This window comes from Rhinatrema bivittatum, chromosome 1, assembly GCF_901001135.1.
Source record: "Rhinatrema bivittatum chromosome 1, aRhiBiv1.1, whole genome shotgun sequence".
In the NCBI taxonomy this organism is placed as follows: Eukaryota; Metazoa; Chordata; class Amphibia; order Gymnophiona; family Rhinatrematidae; genus Rhinatrema; species Rhinatrema bivittatum.
This window is the reverse complement of record NC_042615.1, coordinates 488,320,643-488,337,820: the sequence shown is the minus strand read 5'-3', so window position 1 is coordinate 488,337,820 and position 17,178 is coordinate 488,320,643. Positions and strand designations below refer to the sequence as shown.

Below are 17,178 nucleotides of genomic sequence, written 5' to 3'. Positions count from 1 at the left end.
AAGAGGGTGGAAGAGATACTATGAGGTAGTCAGACATTCTAAGGTGATGGAACTTACGGCCTCCACTAAGCTGTCAGCACTGCCCCTCTTCTGGTTTAGGCTGGACGTCAGAAGCCTGGGCACCCGCAAGTGGCTATAGGTCTGATAGGGCGAGTTGGAGTCTTTGTCTGTGTACCATGCGGTCTGGGCCATACAGTGCAGGCTGCTGCTCTGCTTGTTCCGGGCCTTTTCTTCCTCTACCAGGATAAGGGGAGCATAGAAGAGATGGCCACGCTTTGGAAGGGTAGCCCAGGACTGCGAAGAGCCCAGAAATGAATGAGTGTTGGTATACCACGAGTCATTTCTCTTGTGCTCCTAGAGAAACAAGCAGATGAATGAGAGGCAGGGCACATGCGAGGCACACATACATACAGAGGGTACATATGTGGGACAAGCAGAGAGAGAGAGATGGGAAATATATGAAGGACAGGTACAGAAGATAGACAGAAAGAGACTGAGTAAATTCGAGGGTCATACACATAGAGTCAGCATGGGGGAGGAACTGCACAGAGAGACAGGACACAGGTGAGGCATCCAGAGGCATGGCAAATATTAGGGACATGCACACATAAGACACAGGTGAAGGACAGACATCAACATGGTATGTGTGAGAGACAGTCAGAAACAGGCAAGGGAGAGGGATGGACACATAGGGCACATGTGAGGGTGTCACACAGAAGGGACCGATAATGAGTGAGGGACAGACACAGAGAGAAAGAGCATGTGTGCAAGAGACAGAGAGAGTGTAGAGCACAGGCAGATGTGTGCTGGTTGGGAGAAAATCTCTCAATACCTGAGATGGAGCACGATAAGAGTGTGTATTCTGATGGTAAATCCCTGGAATTGGAATGTCATCACAACTTCCCTGTCTGCGCAGACATTGGATGCTAAACACTGGCTTTTGACCTGCCAAAAAATGCAAAGGAATCAATGTCCCCCTCTGTCATGCACTTGTATACAGGAAAAGCGAGTTTACTTACCGTAAACGAGGATTTCCATAGACAGCAGGATGAATTAGTCATGACATGTGGTCGATGTCATCCTATGGTGCCGAAGAGACCTCTCTCTAGCTCAGTAAAATTTTATTACTGAGCATGTGAAGGAGTTTCCGCGCGCATACTGCCTCATAAGCCCCTCAGTCAATTGTAGAGCTAAGCTTTGGCTAGGTAATTGACTCTCCAGGGAGACAGATGTGAATTATGCATTGCTAATTCATCCTGCTGTTTAAGAGAATCCCATTTACAATAAGTAAACTCACTTTCTCCTTCGACAAGCAGGACTGAATTAGCCATGACATGGGAAGTCCCAAGCTAAGGGTTGCATGGCAGAGTACTTAACAATATACATGCAACCCGGCTTCCCTATGTGGAGAGTGGACTACTGGGTGAACAGGCTGCACAAACCTACTTACCCAAAGTTACTGTTACTTCTTGAAAGATTGTCCAGACTGTAGTGGTACATGAAGGTGTTTACTGATGACCAAGTTGCAGCTTTGCAGATGTCTTCAATAGAGATAGCTCTTAGGTGAGCCACTGAGGTAGCCATGATGAGACTTGACCGAGTCTGTGATCTGAAGGTCAGCCAGTACATAACAATGCAGAATACATTTTGCTAGCCAATTAGATAAAGTGCATTTGGTAACAACCATGCCCTCTCTGTTGGGATCATAGGAAATGAACAGTTGAGAAGCCTGATGATGTGGTTGACTTCTCAAGTAATAGGCCAAGGACCTTTTATAATCCAGCAAATGGAAGGCCTTCTCCTTTTTATGCACTTTAAGTCTTGGAGAGAACATTTGCAAAACAATAGCTTAATTCAAATGAAATGTAGAAATTACCTTAGGCATAGACTTAGGATGGATGCGGAGTACCACCCTATTGTAGAAAAACTGCAGGTACAGAGAGTATGACACCAATGCTTGTAGCTCACTGACTTTTCTAGCTGAAGTGATAGTGACTAAGAATACTACTTTCCATTTAAACAACTTCAAGAAAGCCAATTCCAGTGGTTTGCAGGGAAGATTCATCATTTGTGCTAAGACAATGTTGAGTTCTCATGGCACAGGTGGCTTTGCAACTGGAGGCTTCAAATACCACATGCCTTTCATGAAGTTTGATACCAGAGGATGGATGGAGATCTGTTTTCTATCCACTTGAGGGTGGTAAGCAGTCACTGCACTGAGATGCACTTTGATTTACAGTGTATTGAGACCTGATGAGAAGAGGGAGAACAAGTACCGAAGCTGATATTTTAGAGTACAGGGAGCCTGCTTGATACCAAAATGAAAAACGCTTCCATTTAAAGCCATACGTTTTTCTGTTGGAAAGCTTCCTGGATGAAATTACAATACCCTCAACCTCCTTAGATAGAGACAATGAGGAAACTATTGAGCATTCAACATCTATGCCATCGAGCTGAGGCTTGGATGACATAGACGACACTCCTCCTGAATTAGTAGGGCTGGGTTGGTTTCCAGAGGTATCAGTAAATGGTCTGACAACTTGGAAGTCCATATTCAAAAGCCATTTAGATGGATAACTAAAAAATTATCAGTCTAAATGGCACAATTGGCATATTCAATCATGTATCTGATTAAATTATAGCCGGATAACTACTTATCCGGCTATAATTTAGTCAGGTATAAAAGGGGCGTTACTGGGGTGTTCTGGGGAGGAATTGAATTATCCGGCTAAAGTAGCCGAATATCACATATATCCTGCTACGTTAGCTGGGTAACTTTAGGCCTGCTTGGAAGCAGGTCTAAAGTTATCCGGCCTTGTGTGGTAAATATACTGCTTCCATTGTATGCAAATATATTTCATGCATATTCATTGTTGATGTCCTGAAAACCAGACCTCGTTGTGGTACTCCAGGACTGGAGCTGCCTACCCCTGACATAAACATTTCCACTTGGTTGTCGGTGTGGATCAAAAATATCTTGCCCTGAAGAAAGTGTGAGAATTCTCTCAATATATGCTGAATGGCTCATAGCTCTAAGACAATGATTTGGAAGCAGCCTGTATGCGCGCCCCATGCTTTGGTGGATGCATTCATCACCAGCGTCACCTGATTACATACAACTTGAAGAGGGGAACCTATTTCCAGCACCATTGGTTTCAGTCACCAACGGAGCAATGTTTTCATCTTTGTGGTTAGCCTTACGGGATGTTACAAGGGTTGATGCAGCTGATCCCATTAGGAGTGGAGGCCATACTGGAGAACCCTCAGTTCAGGCAAGTCATAGGGACCATATGTATCGCTGCTGCCATGTGCCCAAGGAGAACCAGAATTGCTTGGGCACATGGCTGCAGCAAGTTATGGACCATTCAGCCACCTATAAAACTGAACTGAACTGAGGTGACCAGTAAAGGAGATGCTGTAATAGTGGGATCAAAATAATGCCATATTTGCAAATACATGAAAAAATCCTTCTGGCAAAATCTCTCCCCACTACAATTTTCAAAGGAATCCATAAGCATAGACTTAGAAACAATTAAATCTTCAAGCACCAGTATACACCTATTGGCCAGCCTCTTGTAACAAGGATATAACATAGGAGGCGGGAAAGAGAGTTTCCTCCAACTGGCAAACAAGGAGAGACCTGCACCGAGCCTCCAATAGCTTGTTACAAAAGCTTCCAGGCAGCCCTCGCCACCTTAACCAAGACATGAGAGGCAATCTCATGAGATAGCTGGGCCCTATCCACATGGAGAATATATTTTAAGTCTAAAGAACTGAACATCCACTTTTTCACTCAATATCCACAAAATTACTGGCACCAAGTAACCAATCAGACAAGAGTCCAGACAAAGCCACAAAATTATAATATTGAAAATTAGTAAACTGTATCCCACCATCCAATACTGGAAGCATTAAACGCCACAGCCACAATCTCGACTTATCTTCCCACAGGTAGTGAGAGCATAGACTCATAAGCTCAGAAAGGTCTTTAGACCAAAGTACAATAGGTAAATACTCAAGAAATAGAGCAATTTAGGAAATAAGATCTTCTTCACCAAGGATGCCCTAACTTGGAGTGATAAAGGAAACTGCATCCATCTTTTGACCAAAGAGCTTAAATAATACGGAATTTTCATAACACAGACGAGAGAAATCCTGTGGTATCCACACATCTAAATATTTAAGTTGAATGCCTGCCCACTTAAGTGGAAAAGATGGCTAGTTCAAAGCCAAATTACCTGAGACGTCCCATTCCTCTGATTTATCTGGGTTCAATATAAAATCTGAAAAAGAACGATACATTCCAAAAATCTCAAGAACTATGGGTAAGAACTTTTTTGCATGGGACAGTAACAAGATGTAGTCTGCAAACAACAAGGTTTTAACCGATGTCTTCCCAACCACAATGCCTTCTATGATCACAACTAAGGGTTCCAAAGAGAGCACGAAAAGGAGATGCGACATTGGGCAGCCCTGTCTAGTCTCACATCACAGAAAAAAGGCCATAGAAAGACACCCATTAACTAAAATATGAGCCGTAGGATTAGCATACAGGACTTGGAATGAGTCTAAAATATTACCTTGAAAACCCATTCACAAACTGTCCAATGATTTTCAGCATCTAAGCCCACAATAAAGGGGTCTTTGGCCATCTTCCCTTTTGTCATACAAGCCTCTAAATCTGCCAGTAATTTCCACACATTCACCCCAGACCTACGCCCTGCAACAAATCCGACCAGAGAAGCAGAAACTAAAGATGGCATTATAAACTCTAATCTGTTCGCCAAAATCTTAGTGTATATTTAACATCCTGATTTAAAAGAGATATAGGCCGGTAGGAGGCAGGGGCTCACCCTTGTTTAGGAATATGCGAAATGACCGCTTCTTGCATGGTCTCAGGCATAAACCTCTGTTGCACCATCACAGAATACAAATTACCTAACGGTTCAGCTAATCTGGCAGATAAAGTTTTATAAAAGGCGGAATGCAACCATTCCTGGCCTGGAGCTTTTTTTTTTTTAATTTAATCTTTATTGAATTTTCAAAACAAATTACATAAAGCATTTATATATACGCCTTATACAAAAAGGAGTAAACATTTATATTTCTAATGAAAACAAAAAAAAAAGAACAGGAAATAGGTTAATCAATAATCAAGAATAGGAAAATCATCCTTTTTCATTATCATATCTCCTATCAACAGCAATATTACCCTTTATCTCTTATTTGTCTTAGAGTCCCCTTGAATTAATGCAGACTGGACACCTTTTATCTGGTTAATTTGTGAATCCAAGTCCTGAATTTTAGCTGAGTTTGCTGAGACTACTGGATTAATCACATTGAATTGATCTTGAAAACCTGATATAGAGTTTGTTAAGGAAACAATTGCCTTTTCAATTGCAGAAACTGCATTCCACAACACATCCATTGTCACTATTTCAGGCTTTTTTGTTAAGGTAATTCCTACCGGTAGATCCCGCGTTGTTCCTCCCAGCTCGGTCTGGTGGCCTGGAGCTTTTAAAGAAGGATGTGAACTTATAACATACTGGACTATCTGTGTAGAAAAAGGAGCATTTAATCTGTCTAACTGGACTTGAGTTAACTGTGGTAAAACTATTTTGTTAAACATTCGATCCCTGGCTTCTTTATTTTCAGGCTCTGAAGCAAACAGACTTCTGTAAAAAAAAGAACCCCCCCCCCCCAAAAAAAAACTTGAAATACTGCGCAAGTATTCTTAACACTACAACAAATCTCTCCATTCGAGTTTTTAATCATGGGGATGAACTGAGATCCACTATCAGCCTTGACTAATCTGGCAAGAAGCTTACCAGGTTTATTTCCATGGAGGCAGAATGTATACTTTTAGAGCAGTGTTTCCTTACCTTTGCATGCCCAAGGCATGTCTACATCAACAAAAATATTGAATGGCACACTGGCTTCCAAGAGGGTGCAGTGAAGGCACAGAAAGGACTTGTATGGCCAAAAGAAAGGTTTGGGAAGCACTGAAAGCCCCACCAGTCTCTCTTTCAAATTTTAAAACTTAGGGAGAGCGGAAGTGAAAGCTGTTAGTGTAGTTGGGTTTAAAAAAGATATGGACAATTTCCTGGACGAAAAGTCCAAAAACCATTATTAAGCTGAGTTGGGGAAATCCACTGCTTATTCCTAGGATAAGCAGCATGGAATCTATCAACCATTTGGGATCCTGCCAAGTACTTGTGACCTGGAATGGCCACTGTTAGAAACAAGATACTGGACTTGATGGATGATTGGTCTGACCCAGTATGGCAATTCTTATGTTTTTGTTTTCTTATGTAACGTGTCATGAAGCACCAGCTCTCCCAGGAAAAAGAAGAAGTTGGTGCGGCATGTGCAAGAGGTTCAGTTAGTACCTGCTGCATGTCGCTGTCAGTGCTCCTTCACTACTGCTACTCCTATCACTCAAAGTAAACCAGATCCAGTGCTCAGTGCATGCTCTCTCCAGCTCGCTGAGACCGGGGATAAGACAGAGGCTTGAAGGACTTACAGATGGGAAAGATGAGGAGGAGCTGTATGCACTGTCGGGGAGATTTTCAAAGGGGTACGCGCGTACCCCCCGAAAACCTACTACCTATTACCACTAACTGTCACTTATCAGATTTTTCCACCTGAAAAGGCATGCCCAGATCTCTTGCTGGGCTACCTACTGCTGTTTTAGTTTCTTATGTTCCTCTTCAGTAAGGTGGGTCTCTTGCAGAAATGAAATAGGCTCTTTCAAGCTATTGAAAACGATTTGCCTTTTAATGGGCTTATTTAAACCTGCTACATTCCAAGTTATATAATTAAGGTGGGTCACCAAACTCTAACCAAGCAAGCAAATGTAGTAGGCAGTTCCTGAAAAAAGAAGGATGACCATTCCCCAGCCCGCGCAGTGGCCATCATAGCATGTAAAGACATCAGACGAGATATCTGAAAAATCCATTCACATGCATAGTTCCATCTTCTCAACAACAATGCTGTCCACTCACTCCCCACAGTCCCATCCCAAAATCCCTCCAACCCAATGCCCTTCTTCCCCCCAGTCAGTAACTTTTCTGAATACATAACCAAACTAATAACAAACAACACCACAAAAAAAAGTCACACTCAGAGGCCTGCCACTCAGGCATTCGAGTGCCACCCCCAATCGGCATGCTATACAATGAAATAGCAATGCTATAACGTTTATATAAATGTCCCAGGCGCACTATAAAAAAAATAAATTCAAAATGCCCCCAACACAGCAGGATCCTCGCTTATTTGGCATATGTGGACAGCACAGCAACAGAAAGTGACATGCTGTAAACTCTAAGGGCCTGATTTTCAAAAGCATTTTTATGCTTAAAATTGGGGTTCACACGTGTAAATGCACTTTACCCATGTAAGGGGGCTTTTGGAAATTGCTACAACATATGCCATTGAATTGTCCATAGGATTTACCTGCTTATGTGCACTTTATGCGGGTAAATGGCTTTTGAAAATTGCTACAATAGTAGTTACATTTACACGTGTAAATCCTTTTGAAATTTACTCTCAAAGAAATCAGTGCTGTCCATCAAAAAAGAAAAGAGAAAGGTGCACAAATCTGCAGATATGAATCGCTTGTAGTCTTGAAAAGTTGTTCAGTGTCATTCTCCAAAAACAGAGTAATAGAAAGACATGGCCTCTGGTGCCATCACAAATTGCTTAACTTGTGCTTTGTATCATATCTTTAACTTTGCTGGATAATGCAGATTAAATAAATCCAAACAGACGGAGGAAAAATCCCTCTGCTGAGTTTAGATCTCAGGTAAAAAGTCCTGAAATGGTAAAAAGTCATGGGATAGGTGGCGATGTCCTTTCGTGGATTACAAACTGGCTAAAAGACTTTTCTAGAAGCCTCTCATGAGGAACTTTGTCAAACGCCTTCTGAAAATCCAAGTACACTACATCTACCGGTTCACCTTTATCCACATGTTTATTAACTCCTTCAAAAATGTGAAGCAGATTTGTGAGGCAAGATTTGCCTTGGGTAAAGCCATGCTGACTTTGTTCCATTAAACTTTGTCTTTCTATATGTTCTGTGATTTTGATGCTTAGAACACTTTCCACTATTTTTCCCGGCACTGAAGTCAGGCTAACCTGTCTGTAGTTTCCCGGATCGCCCCTGGAGCCCTTTTTAAATATTGGGGTTACATTAGCTATCCCCAAGTCTTCAGGTGCAATGGATGATTTTAATGATAAGTTACAAATTTTTACTAATAGGTCTGAAATTTCATTTTTGAGTTCCTTCAGAACTCTGGGGTGTATACCATCTGGTCCAGGAATGACTGAGAATCTACCAGTGCATAATGGGAAAGAAGCAACAGAATGAGGAAAACAAGAGAAAAAAAACTCTTTAAAGAATCAGACCAGCAAACAAGGTGAGATAACTGGCAGAAGTGCAAATATAGTGGGAAGTAAAAAGAATTACTTCAACATAGAAGAGAACCTCACATAGATCAAACTTCGACACAGAAGTAGTTAAGGAGAGGTGAACTTAAACGTATAAATGAGCGACTGATAATTTCAGCACAGGACAATGGACTACAAACAAGATGGTTCACTACTAGCATAGAAAAAAATGGTAAAATGGACGAATGCGGAATGAAAAAAGTTATACATCTCATCACTTGATGTAAGCCCTGGATATAGAAAGCCACAACAAGGTAGCATGGCTTATTCATTGAAAACTGTGTAAACACTATAACATCGATGAACCAAAAAAACACTGGGAGCACAACCCTAATAGAATAGAAGAGAACATCTTCTATTCAACAAAGATGTTGTGATCACCTGGGACATTCTCATTCCAACCAATAAGAAGACTGATGCTAAAAAAAACAGATATTGTGGTGAAGAAGGAAAAACACAAGAACAATATTGCAGAGGTATCAGTACCTAGTGATTATTCTGTGGATCATATGGAAAAGCAAAGATCCTTAAGTGCCAAGAGATGAAAGCAGAGCTCAAGAAAATGTGGCAGAAAGATACAGAAATAGTTCCAATTATATTGAGTGCCACTAGTCTGATGAAGAATTTCCAAACGCTTTTTGATGTATTTCCTAAACTCCAAAACAAGACTCTTTGGCACAATGCAAGTAATAAGTAGGGCATTAGTAATAAATGAGAGATTGAGATTTGCAAATGAATGAAGTTAATACCGGTCCAGATATGTGCAAATCAAACCCATTTGGAGACACTACCCCTAAGAGGCTAAAGGATGTCTTCCTTGTCACTGGCCACCAAAGGGGTAAATAAAGTCTTCACCAATTCTGCTTTGTGAACTGTTGTGTCCTCTGGGCTGGAGATGGAGAAGAGACAGCCTCCTCTGAAAACAGTATAGAATCATCATCTTGATAAGCACATAATGGACTCCAGGTGGAGGCCTCCTTCTGGGCTACCTGTGTTGCATGGAAAGGCACAATGAAGCAGGTAGGATCTGGAGTTTCCAAATATGGTGGGAGACCCAGGATGAGTGTTTCGAGCAGATGACGTTGAAGGGGCCTTGGAAAGCCTGGGATCCAGAAAGAGGAGGTAAGATGGAGATAATAGCACCACAAAGGAAGAGGACAGCAGTGAACAGTCCCTGCTGGGGCCCACTAATGCCTGGGTTAAAACCGGAAAGTCTGTGTTGACTGCACTCCTGGCTTTTGTGCCGATGGCACAGAGTACATCGATAATTCCAGGGGTTCTGCATCAACAGCACCAGGGACTGGTGCATTAATAGCGCAAAGGATTGTGTGCTGACGGTTCTGAAGGCCAGTGAGTCAATGGCACTGATGGTACCTGTACTGCTGGCCCCAGTGAGCTGAATAGTGCTTCTTCTTTGGCATTGATGAGACCCATTTAGAGGGAAAATAGGCTTGGGTGTTCACTGCTTAGCGCACCAGCTTCTTTGCTTGATGCTTCCTCACCTTGCTCGAATCCTGTGCTGTGGTGAATCCAGAGACCAACACCAGAGGTAGAGAAGCCCTGCCAGAGAAGCTTTTACTCATGGATGGAGCATGAGGACTTGTGAAGCTCCTTCATTTTCCAAGCCCAATTTCACTGGAGTCTAGGCAACATCCGACCACAATCATAGCAATTAGCTGAGCAGTGATCAGTCCCAGGCATTTGTAGCAGATGTCATGGCCATTGGTGATGGACATCTTGTGGCCACAGATGCAGTCCTTGAAGCCACTGGTTGTGGCTCTTTTAGAGATGGACATACCAATTACATCTTCTCTTTTTCTTTTTTTCTTTTGTTTTATATACAGCACTGAAAAGAGCTGCTGAGGGGCTGCTGAGGCAGCAAGGCAACACAAAAAATAAGTAGAAAGTAAAAATACTGCAGGAGCAGATAGACTGAAAAAAATTAGAGAAATGGTGCAGGTCCGTGAGGAAGCTCGGACAAAAAAAAGACGGGCTCACGAGGTAGCATGCGCGCGGGGACTTCCACACATGCTCAGTAGTAAACACTTTATTGAGCTAGAGAAATGGGTCTGTTCGGCATTGTCAGATGATGTCACCCATATGTTTTGGCTAATTCAGTCTTGCTTTGTCACACACCAGTACATAAGTAACATACCTGTACCCAATGCGTCACAAATCTGTACCTGGATACCACATCTTTCCCTCTTTGTCCTGACCTGCTACATTCCCTTTCCTTACCAGTTGGTGTGGGTGGTAGTAGGCGTCTTGGTGTGGCCCGCTGGCCCTCTGTGAGCCCAATGGACCTGGTACTGGAGAGGCATGGGAACGGTGTGGGAAGGGGCAGAGACATCTCCTTCACCCAACCCTGTGGAAGCTGGGATGATTCAGTCTCTTCCAAACTAAAATCTCTATGAAAGAAAAGAAAAAAACATTGAAAGGAGAGAGTCCCTTCCTGGTCACTGTCTCCCTGTGCTAAGGATATCCAGAAAGGCTTCATTCTCCAGCACCGTCACTTCCTCCTTGTCACTGTTCACCTATGCTGAGGTTACAGAGAGGTTCTTCGGACTCCAGCACTTTCACCTCTCCCCTGTCACTGCCCACCTGTACGGAAGGACTGTGCATCTTTACCTGTCACTGGAACTCCCACCCTCAGAGTCATCTTCATGGCTATAGGGTTCTTGTCCTGTGGGAATATCCACTGCTTTCATCGTGGGGGCACCAACGGGCTCCTCCCAGCCCACTGGAAGGATACTGTTCCCTTCAGAAATCCACCTGTGCCAGGTAAAAATGAAACATTAGGAACTGCACTCCTAAAGAAGCCAATGCCACATCTGAATTTTCAGTTTCACTCATCCAGGGCAAGATTTTAGGATATCCACTCTTCAGGAGCTATGTTGCATACATTTTCCACCTGGAAATACTCTCAGATGCTGAAGTTCTTTCTTCTTGGCAGGCTCTATATTTCTTTTTCGTATGATGTGAATGCTATTTTATTTGTCTTTGTTGTTATGTGTTCTAGCTTTGCTGTTTTTATATTATTTTATGTATGTTTTATTTTGACCATTTTATGTATGTTAATTTGTTCCCCACTTTGAAAGTTTTGAAGAATGTGGGCTATAAATATTTTAAATAAATACAATTATCTTTAAATATCAGGATAATTTTTGATACATTCAAAAATCAGACCCTCAACGACCAAATCTGAAGTGTCCATATAACACAATACAGTAAAGTCTAATAAAGCATAATCCTAGATATGTCAGCATAGTGAAAATCAGTGACTTGCTGGGCTGAGCCCCAGATGTTGCAGGCTGTGAGGGTCAGTAATTTACTGGGCTCAGCCTCAGGCACTGCAGGCTGTACAAAACCTGCTTTCCTTCCCTGTTTTGCTCTGACCTGCAGGTGCTCGGTCTCCTCTTCTCACCACCAGGGAGGCTGGAAAGTGGGCCGGTCTTTCCTGGCACTGCTGCCACGCTGTCTGGACCCTGAGCTAAGCCATTGTTGCTGCAGGAAAGGCTGACTTGTGAGGGACGACGCAGGGCACTCTTCAGCATTTCCTTGCCTGCAGTCTCTGATGCGTGTGAGATCCGGCGCTCCGGGCAGACCTGGGTGCTGCTGTCGAGGATATCGGTGGGGCTCTGCAGGGATCGATGGGATTAATGTGCTAACATTCCCACCTCAGCAGCACAGGCTCCCCCTGGACATGGCATGGATCTCTCATCTATCTGGCAGAGAGATGTCTCTCCCATACTTTCTAGAGAGGGGTGACTCTCTCCTTGTACATGATGAGGAGGTCTCTCCTAGTATGAGGTGGAGGGTTACATTTCTCCTTCTAAATGACAAAGGGAGTATCTCATCTTGTACTTGGCATGGGATTATCTCTCCTAGTCTGTGGAGGTGTTTCTGATCTTGTACATTGTATAGGGATATTTTGTGCACTGTGCATCAGTCTCACATCATGTCTCTCACCTTGTACATGGCAGAGAGGGGCTGCTCCACCTCCAGATCACAAGACAAAGCTTGTCTAATCTCTGGTCCAAGATCCTGCAGTGTCCTCAAGCCAGCCTGTGAGACCACAAGAAAGAGAGAGTGGAAGATGCCTGCGAGACCACGGAAGAGACAACTTGCAAAACCATGAGAAAGTGTGAGAAAAAAAAACCTGTTAGAGCAAAACAGTATGACAAACAGCTTGTGGGACTCTGAGAGGGAGAAAGTCTGAGACCAACAGAAACAGAGAGCCTGTCTGTGAGACCAGAAGAGATACAATGAGAGAAAGAGAGAACTTGAATGAAAAGTTAGGACACAGAGGATAACAGCATTCAGCATTTACAGCTCAGCTTATGACAGTCTGATTGCTGGCTGGCTCTGCCTGTGAGCGCCGCAGTCTCTGCCTGTGACTGTCTGGCTGCACATTTGCCTGTGAATCACCTGCAATGCTGTGGAGCTGCTAGGCAACCTCTCGGTTCCCAGCAACCCTTTCTCCTTGCGGCGCCGAAACTTGCGGAAGTAATCCTGGATCAGGAATGTGGCGTAGAATTTTCCCACAGTCACTTCCTCCTCTGGGTGGGTACAAGAAACAGGGACAGAAGCTATTAAATTTCTCATTCATATCTACAGCACTTCCATCAGCATTCCCAGCTAATCGCTTTTTTTTTTTTTTTAAGTCCAGCAGTTTCCATCTGCTCCTTTGGGATTCCAGCTCAATAGGAACTGGTCTCTGTTTGGCTACGGAGCCATAAACCGTAACATATATTGGATTTAAGAAGTCTTTCATAGAAATGCTCACTTAAAAATACACAAATTGAAACTAAAAATTGACATTACAGGCATGTGATGATGGTCAGGACAAGTAGTCAACGGCTTTAAAATTTGCTTTTGACTGGTCCATTCTTTACACCAAATTTCTACATAAAAGACTGTTTTGATTTTTTTTTTAAATTTTGGTTGTGAAGTGATTCTTTAATGTTAGTTTCGCTTTGGCAACTTTTATATGCTGAATATAATATACAAAATATAAAAAAGATTGGAGTAAATAAACAACAAAAATTTTTTTGAGTTACTACTTTTGGTTTTCAATTGAAGTTTGTTGTGTAGTAGCTGTTTCCCTCATTGGACACACATCAGACTAAATTTAAGCCTTTATGTAAGTGGACTTATTGTCTGAATTTTATCAGGAGAGTAATTTTGAAGTTGCCAGTGACTTACAGACAAGGAATCTGGGTTTGGTCATGAAACTCTATGTCACCTTTTAATAAACTACTAGCTTCTGGTTTCCTGCCTCTCCTCATTCTAATGTCATTTTATTATGTATGTTATATATGTAAACCGCTTAGACGGTCAGATTACTGCACTATTCTGCGGTATATAAAAAACTTATAAATAAATAAATAAATAAAAATTCTACTGTCTACTGCTTCGTTTATTGTTAAAAAGTTCTAATATAGCTCTTCATTTTGTGTGTTTCTATATCAAACTGCACTCCTTCCCCTTCATGCAAGAATTTCTAGAGTATTCTAGAGCACTGACAGGTTATCCAAAGGTGGCTGTCAAACAGGGCTGCCCTTGGTGGGGGGACAAACAGAAGCGACTGCTCAGAGCCTCACCCTTTGGGGGGCCTTGCACTTCATGATAGCCCATTGCCAACACTGTAATTTCAGCATGACACGGCCCCTCACTGCAGTTGATTCATCTTGGGCCCCGCAGTCTCCTAAGATCAGTCTCATTCCTAATGTAGAGCAAACTTTATTGCTATGATTGCTGGCTCACGGGAAGCCTCTGAGAGCGGATGCATTTACCCCGATGCCCGCAGTGACACTCCACGGACAGCTAAGCCTCTCCTGTAGGGCACAGATGCCTCCATCCTGGCCCTTCCCTCTGCTTTCAAGGACCCAGGGCAGGAAAAGGGCCATAGCGCCCACTGATGATGTCGGTGCCTCAGCCCTCTAAAAGGGCTCCTCTCACCTCACCCCACCTCACCTCAGCAAAGGGTCTCCTACATCCCAGAGTACAGTGTGTGTTGCTGCTTCCTGTTTCCTGTGTCCTGGTCCTGCTCCTTGCCTCGTTTCTCCAGCCTATCCTGCCTCACCTTGTTTCTACAGCTCAGTCTCGCCTTGTCTCGTAGCCTGTCCAGCCTAGTTTTATCCAACCCTTACCCTCCTGCCTGCCCTGCTGTGTCAGTCCTTCTCCTCAATCCCCCAGCCTGTCCTTGGACTGACTTCTGGATCAGATCCTTGCCTGGACATTAACCATTCTTGTGTGCCATCTGCCACTGATCCTTACTTGAACTTTGACCATTCTCGCTTGTCACCTGCCTCCGACCTTGGCCTGGCCCTGGAACCTACGCATTTGCTACTTCCATAGGGACTCTTGCCTAAGACCTGCCGTCCTCCAGAACCTGAGGGCTCAACCCAAGGGGAAAGAGGTTGGTATAAGTGAAGCTTCTGTCCAGTCTCTTCCTTGCTTAACTCTGCCAGCTGTCAGTGAGAACCTACGGGGCCTACTCTGTAGGCTGTGTCAGTCTCACCACAGTAGTAAAGGTCCATGAATCTTAAACATAGCCCCACCATTGATGGTTCCATATAAAAGAAACAGGACCAAAATCAGACTCTGCTTCAGTAGGAAGACTAATCTCCTTCAACCAAGCAACCAGGTCCAAGTTCCCCTCAAGAAACTGACACTGCATTTGAACAGGGAACCATGACCAATCTAAAGGTCTTCCTCTGAAAGTCAAGCTATCATAGGTTTCTAAACGTAAGACAGGCCCAAATACACCCAGTCTATATAAAGACATGGAGGTCAGTTTTCAAAAGAAGTTTTAGCTGTCTAAAGTTTGTAAAAATTTGGCAAACTCTGGTTCCTAAATCTCAGGGAGAGGCAACTTCTAGTCTTGGTGGACACCAATCCGTTGGATTTTCAGGATATCTCTAATGAATATGCATGAGATGGATTTGCATGCACACTGCTTCTTTTGTATGGAAATCTATCTCATGCATATTTACTAGGACACCCGTTTGCTTGGTTTTCAAGGACTGGAGGTTGCCTATCTCTGCCAAAAACTGAAGTCCCTACATCTAGGCCTGCTTAGGTGCATGTAGGTGCCTAAATTAGGCCCCTAGTGCTGGAAAGCAGCACTGTGCACCTATTTCCCCCCCCCCCCCCGGCCCCACCCGCTTTTTAGACACACAGTAAAAATAGACATCTAGATTTAGGTGTTCAGCAAAGGAAATTTTCATTTATGCAGATCTAAGCACCTAAGTCCTTAAATCAGGCACCTCAATCTTTTGAATATTGACCTCTTTAATTTTACCAGGGCCTCCAGTCCTACGTTTACAGGGCAGATAGGCTGCTTATAAAGACCCTGCTCAAGTTTATTAAATGTTTCTCAAACATGACATCTCCCCTTCCCACCTTGGAAGAAAAGTGTGCACTACTGAGAATAGGAGAAATGGAGGAGGAGAGGAAAGAAAGGCTGGACCTTCAGAGGGCGGTATAACTTCATCTAATATCTTCTGCTTGGTTCGTTTCCAGATCTTCTTTATGACAGCTCTCAGTTCCTCATTTGCTGCCTCCAAGTTTCCTGTTGGACACCAGAGACAGATGAAGGCATATGACCCTTACTAATTAGGTACCCCCCCCACCCCCCCGTACACACAGCTCTGCCAACATACTTCCCTCCTGCCCTCTAAAATCCCCCTGCTACTCCAGTACTAACACACACACAGAGATCTGCCAGTGCACCTCTCCTATCCTATAACACTTTTTCCTTTGACCCTCTGGGATATAATCCAGCTACGCTAGCTAAGGTCTTATCCCTGCAGCAGGGGAGGGACAAAGATTACCTTCTGTTTTGATCCTCAGTGATGTGCGTACCAGTGCAAAGAGCGTGGCATTATAGGTGACAGTGCCATCTGAATTCAGAGGCATGTTCATAGCAACGAGTCTCTGAAAGAGATAAGGGGAGAGGGGTGATCTTCAAAGAGGGAAAGAGAAAAAGAGGTGGAAGAATTGCTTAAGATGCTACTCAGAGACTAAGTTAATAACAAAGAGAGGGGAGGCGAGAGAGAAAAATGGTTTTGACTGAGGGGATAAGTCTGGGGAGAGGGAAAGGGACAGCAGCTTATTTATTTGATTTATTTATTTAACATCTTTTTTTATACCGACATTAAAGTACACATCATATCGGTTTACATTGTAACGAAAGATTGAAATTACATGGAACAGGGGAGGGGAGAACCGGGAGAAAATGAGTAAGAGAATAAGGGCTCTAGGGAGAGCCTGAAAAAAGTCATATTTACAAGCATTGATCGTGGGCATGAAGGTGAACATAATTACATGATTACAACTGGGGGGGCAAAGAGTGGGAGAGGGGGTAGACTAGTCTGGGAAGGCCTGGTGGAAGAGCCATGTTTTGAGCATCTTTCTGAATTTCAGGGGGCAGGGCTCCAGACGGAGGTGGGGTGGCATGGCCTTCCACTGTGTTGGACCGGCAATAGATAGGGCACGTTCCCTGGTTGCTGAGCTTATGGTACTACCCAGACTGAGAAAGGGTGACACAGAGACTGTACAAGAAAACAGCTGTTACCTGACTGCCATTTTCTTCCCTTTTGGATTTGGGCAAGTTGGGAGAAGGGAGAAGAGATGGACTGATTCTTGGAGACAAAAGGGGGAGAAGCAACAGGGAGAAGAGTTCTATAAGCCTGCAGGATGGGAATGGGGAGTGGCAAGAGGAGA

General features: G+C 43.5%; 1 protein-coding gene across 1 annotated transcript in view; it reads right to left on the bottom strand.

Annotated features, from left to right (window-relative positions):
• Positions 1-17,178, bottom strand: part of CACNA1F (calcium voltage-gated channel subunit alpha1 F) — a 186,565-nt gene that overhangs the window by 907 nt on the left and 168,480 nt on the right. Inside the window, exons 39-47 of the mRNA XM_029608013.1 lie at positions 16,287-16,389; positions 15,923-16,024; positions 12,877-13,007; positions 12,418-12,513; positions 11,845-12,086; positions 11,077-11,220; positions 10,687-10,856; positions 833-945; positions 58-354 (exon numbers count right to left, since the gene is read on the bottom strand). Of these exons, the coding sequence (XP_029463873.1) occupies positions 58-354; positions 833-945; positions 10,687-10,856; positions 11,077-11,220; positions 11,845-12,086; positions 12,418-12,513; positions 12,877-13,007; positions 15,923-16,024; positions 16,287-16,389 (1,398 nt within the window). The remainder of the gene's footprint in view (positions 1-57; positions 355-832; positions 946-10,686; positions 10,857-11,076; positions 11,221-11,844; positions 12,087-12,417; positions 12,514-12,876; positions 13,008-15,922; positions 16,025-16,286; positions 16,390-17,178) is intronic.